Source organism: Limulus polyphemus, unplaced genomic scaffold (assembly GCF_000517525.1).
Source record: "Limulus polyphemus unplaced genomic scaffold, Limulus_polyphemus-2.1.2 Scaffold79130, whole genome shotgun sequence".
Lineage (NCBI taxonomy): Eukaryota > Metazoa > Arthropoda > Merostomata > Xiphosura > Limulidae > Limulus > Limulus polyphemus.
In genome coordinates this window covers 1-1578 of record NW_013744726.1, presented here as the reverse complement: position 1 = coordinate 1578, position 1578 = coordinate 1, and the positions used below count along the sequence as shown (strand labels likewise).

At 33.3% G+C, this 1578-nt stretch overlaps 1 protein-coding gene across 1 annotated transcript; it reads left to right on the top strand.

The window, feature by feature from the left end:
• Nucleotides 1–111: 111 nt before the first annotated feature.
• LOC106477786 (techylectin-5B-like) lies at nucleotides 112–1215 on the top strand (the record flags this gene model as incomplete). Its single annotated transcript, XM_013938313.2, has 3 exons — nucleotides 112–217; nucleotides 343–507; nucleotides 881–1215. Coding segments are annotated over 3 exons (534 nt in total), but the record flags the coding sequence as incomplete, so codon positions are not given.
• Between the last annotated feature and the right edge of the window lie 363 nt (nucleotides 1216–1578).

Sequence of the window (1578 nt, the reverse complement as noted above, 5' to 3'; positions counted from 1 at the left end):
CCTAAGCAATTTTTTTGGTTTTAAAAATGTCAGGTTTTGTGCTACACACTTATTTATTCGAAGAACACGTTACGTTTTCTCAGTATTATCTATTGATTTTCGTATTTCTAGTTGATCCAAAGAAGAGGGGATTTTGGAAAACCAGTAGAAGATTTTTACAGATCGTGGGAAGAATACCAAAATGGTTTTGGAAACTTAACCAAGGAGTTTTGGTTAGGTAAAACTTTATATATTTATTTAACAGTGAACCAATACTTTCACGTTATTTAGGATTATTTGGTATAATTAATTATTTACTGTCTTGTAAACAATTTATATATCATAGAATGTTTCTGTGTCCAGGAAATGACGTCATCTTCTCGTTGACCAATCAAAACAACATGGTGCTCCGTGTTGATTTGGAAGACTTTGAAGGAGGTCGAAGATATGCAGAACATGACGAGTTCTTGGTACGAAGTGAAATAGAACTTTATAAAATGAGTTTCAAGACGTACAAGGGTAACGCGGGTAAGTTTAAACTATTTGTTGACATCTACAAGTATCCTTTATTGTTGATATAAATATGTTACTGATAAGTAGGTTCAGTAGCCTTAAGAAACGTTTGTACATCAAATGATGTTTATAGAATGGAATTAAACTAGTGAAAGTAACGTCTAAAAACGTCAGTTATTTCCTTACACTTCACTGTTACATCATGTAATATTGTCATATATATAATCGTTCGGTTAATAAAATCATTAGCAGGAATATGAAACATTATAACTCTGGTTCGTATTTACAAAACAATTGAATAAAGAAACCATACTTATATAAACAATATCCTACATTTGTTGTTTATGTTTAGTTGTTTAATTTGGAAATCATTTCTATATTACTGTAGGAAATACTCTTGATCACCATAACAACATGATGTTCAGCACCAAGGATAAAGACAACGATAACAACAGCGGCAGTTGTGCTCAAACCTTCAAAGGCGGATGGTGGTATAATGACTGTCATTACGCCAATTTAAACGGTTTGTATTACACAGTAGATAAGGTAGACACTACTGGTATTACCTGGTATCACTGGAGAATGAAATACAATACACTGAAGACAAGCGAGATGAAAATAAGACCTGTGGATTTTATTATTGGTGAATAAAGAATAAATAAATATGTCATGGTAAATTGTATCTTATGTTATACGTCAATATAGACAGACAAGACAAATAGATATTGTTACGTCTCCGTTCGTTACTTAATTTTCCGTAAATTCGTTCCGACGAAACTTTAGCGACACAAGTCCTTACTTAATAAAACTGGTTTATTCTTTCCGAATACAACTTTACGATACACTTAATTTCAACAGTCGCTCTATAACAAACACTATAATTCACGTCTCACGTGGCCAACAATATTTTGTCCACATACATTCAATTACTCATTATCTCTCCGTCGCTTCGTGGCCGGTTATATATATATACCAGCCTACTCCCAATCTAGTAATCTCCCGACAATTCACGAAGGTTCGAGAATGACGTGGCGTGATACTAGTCACGTGACCTCGATGTCGTAACAATACTTTTAACATGTTTTA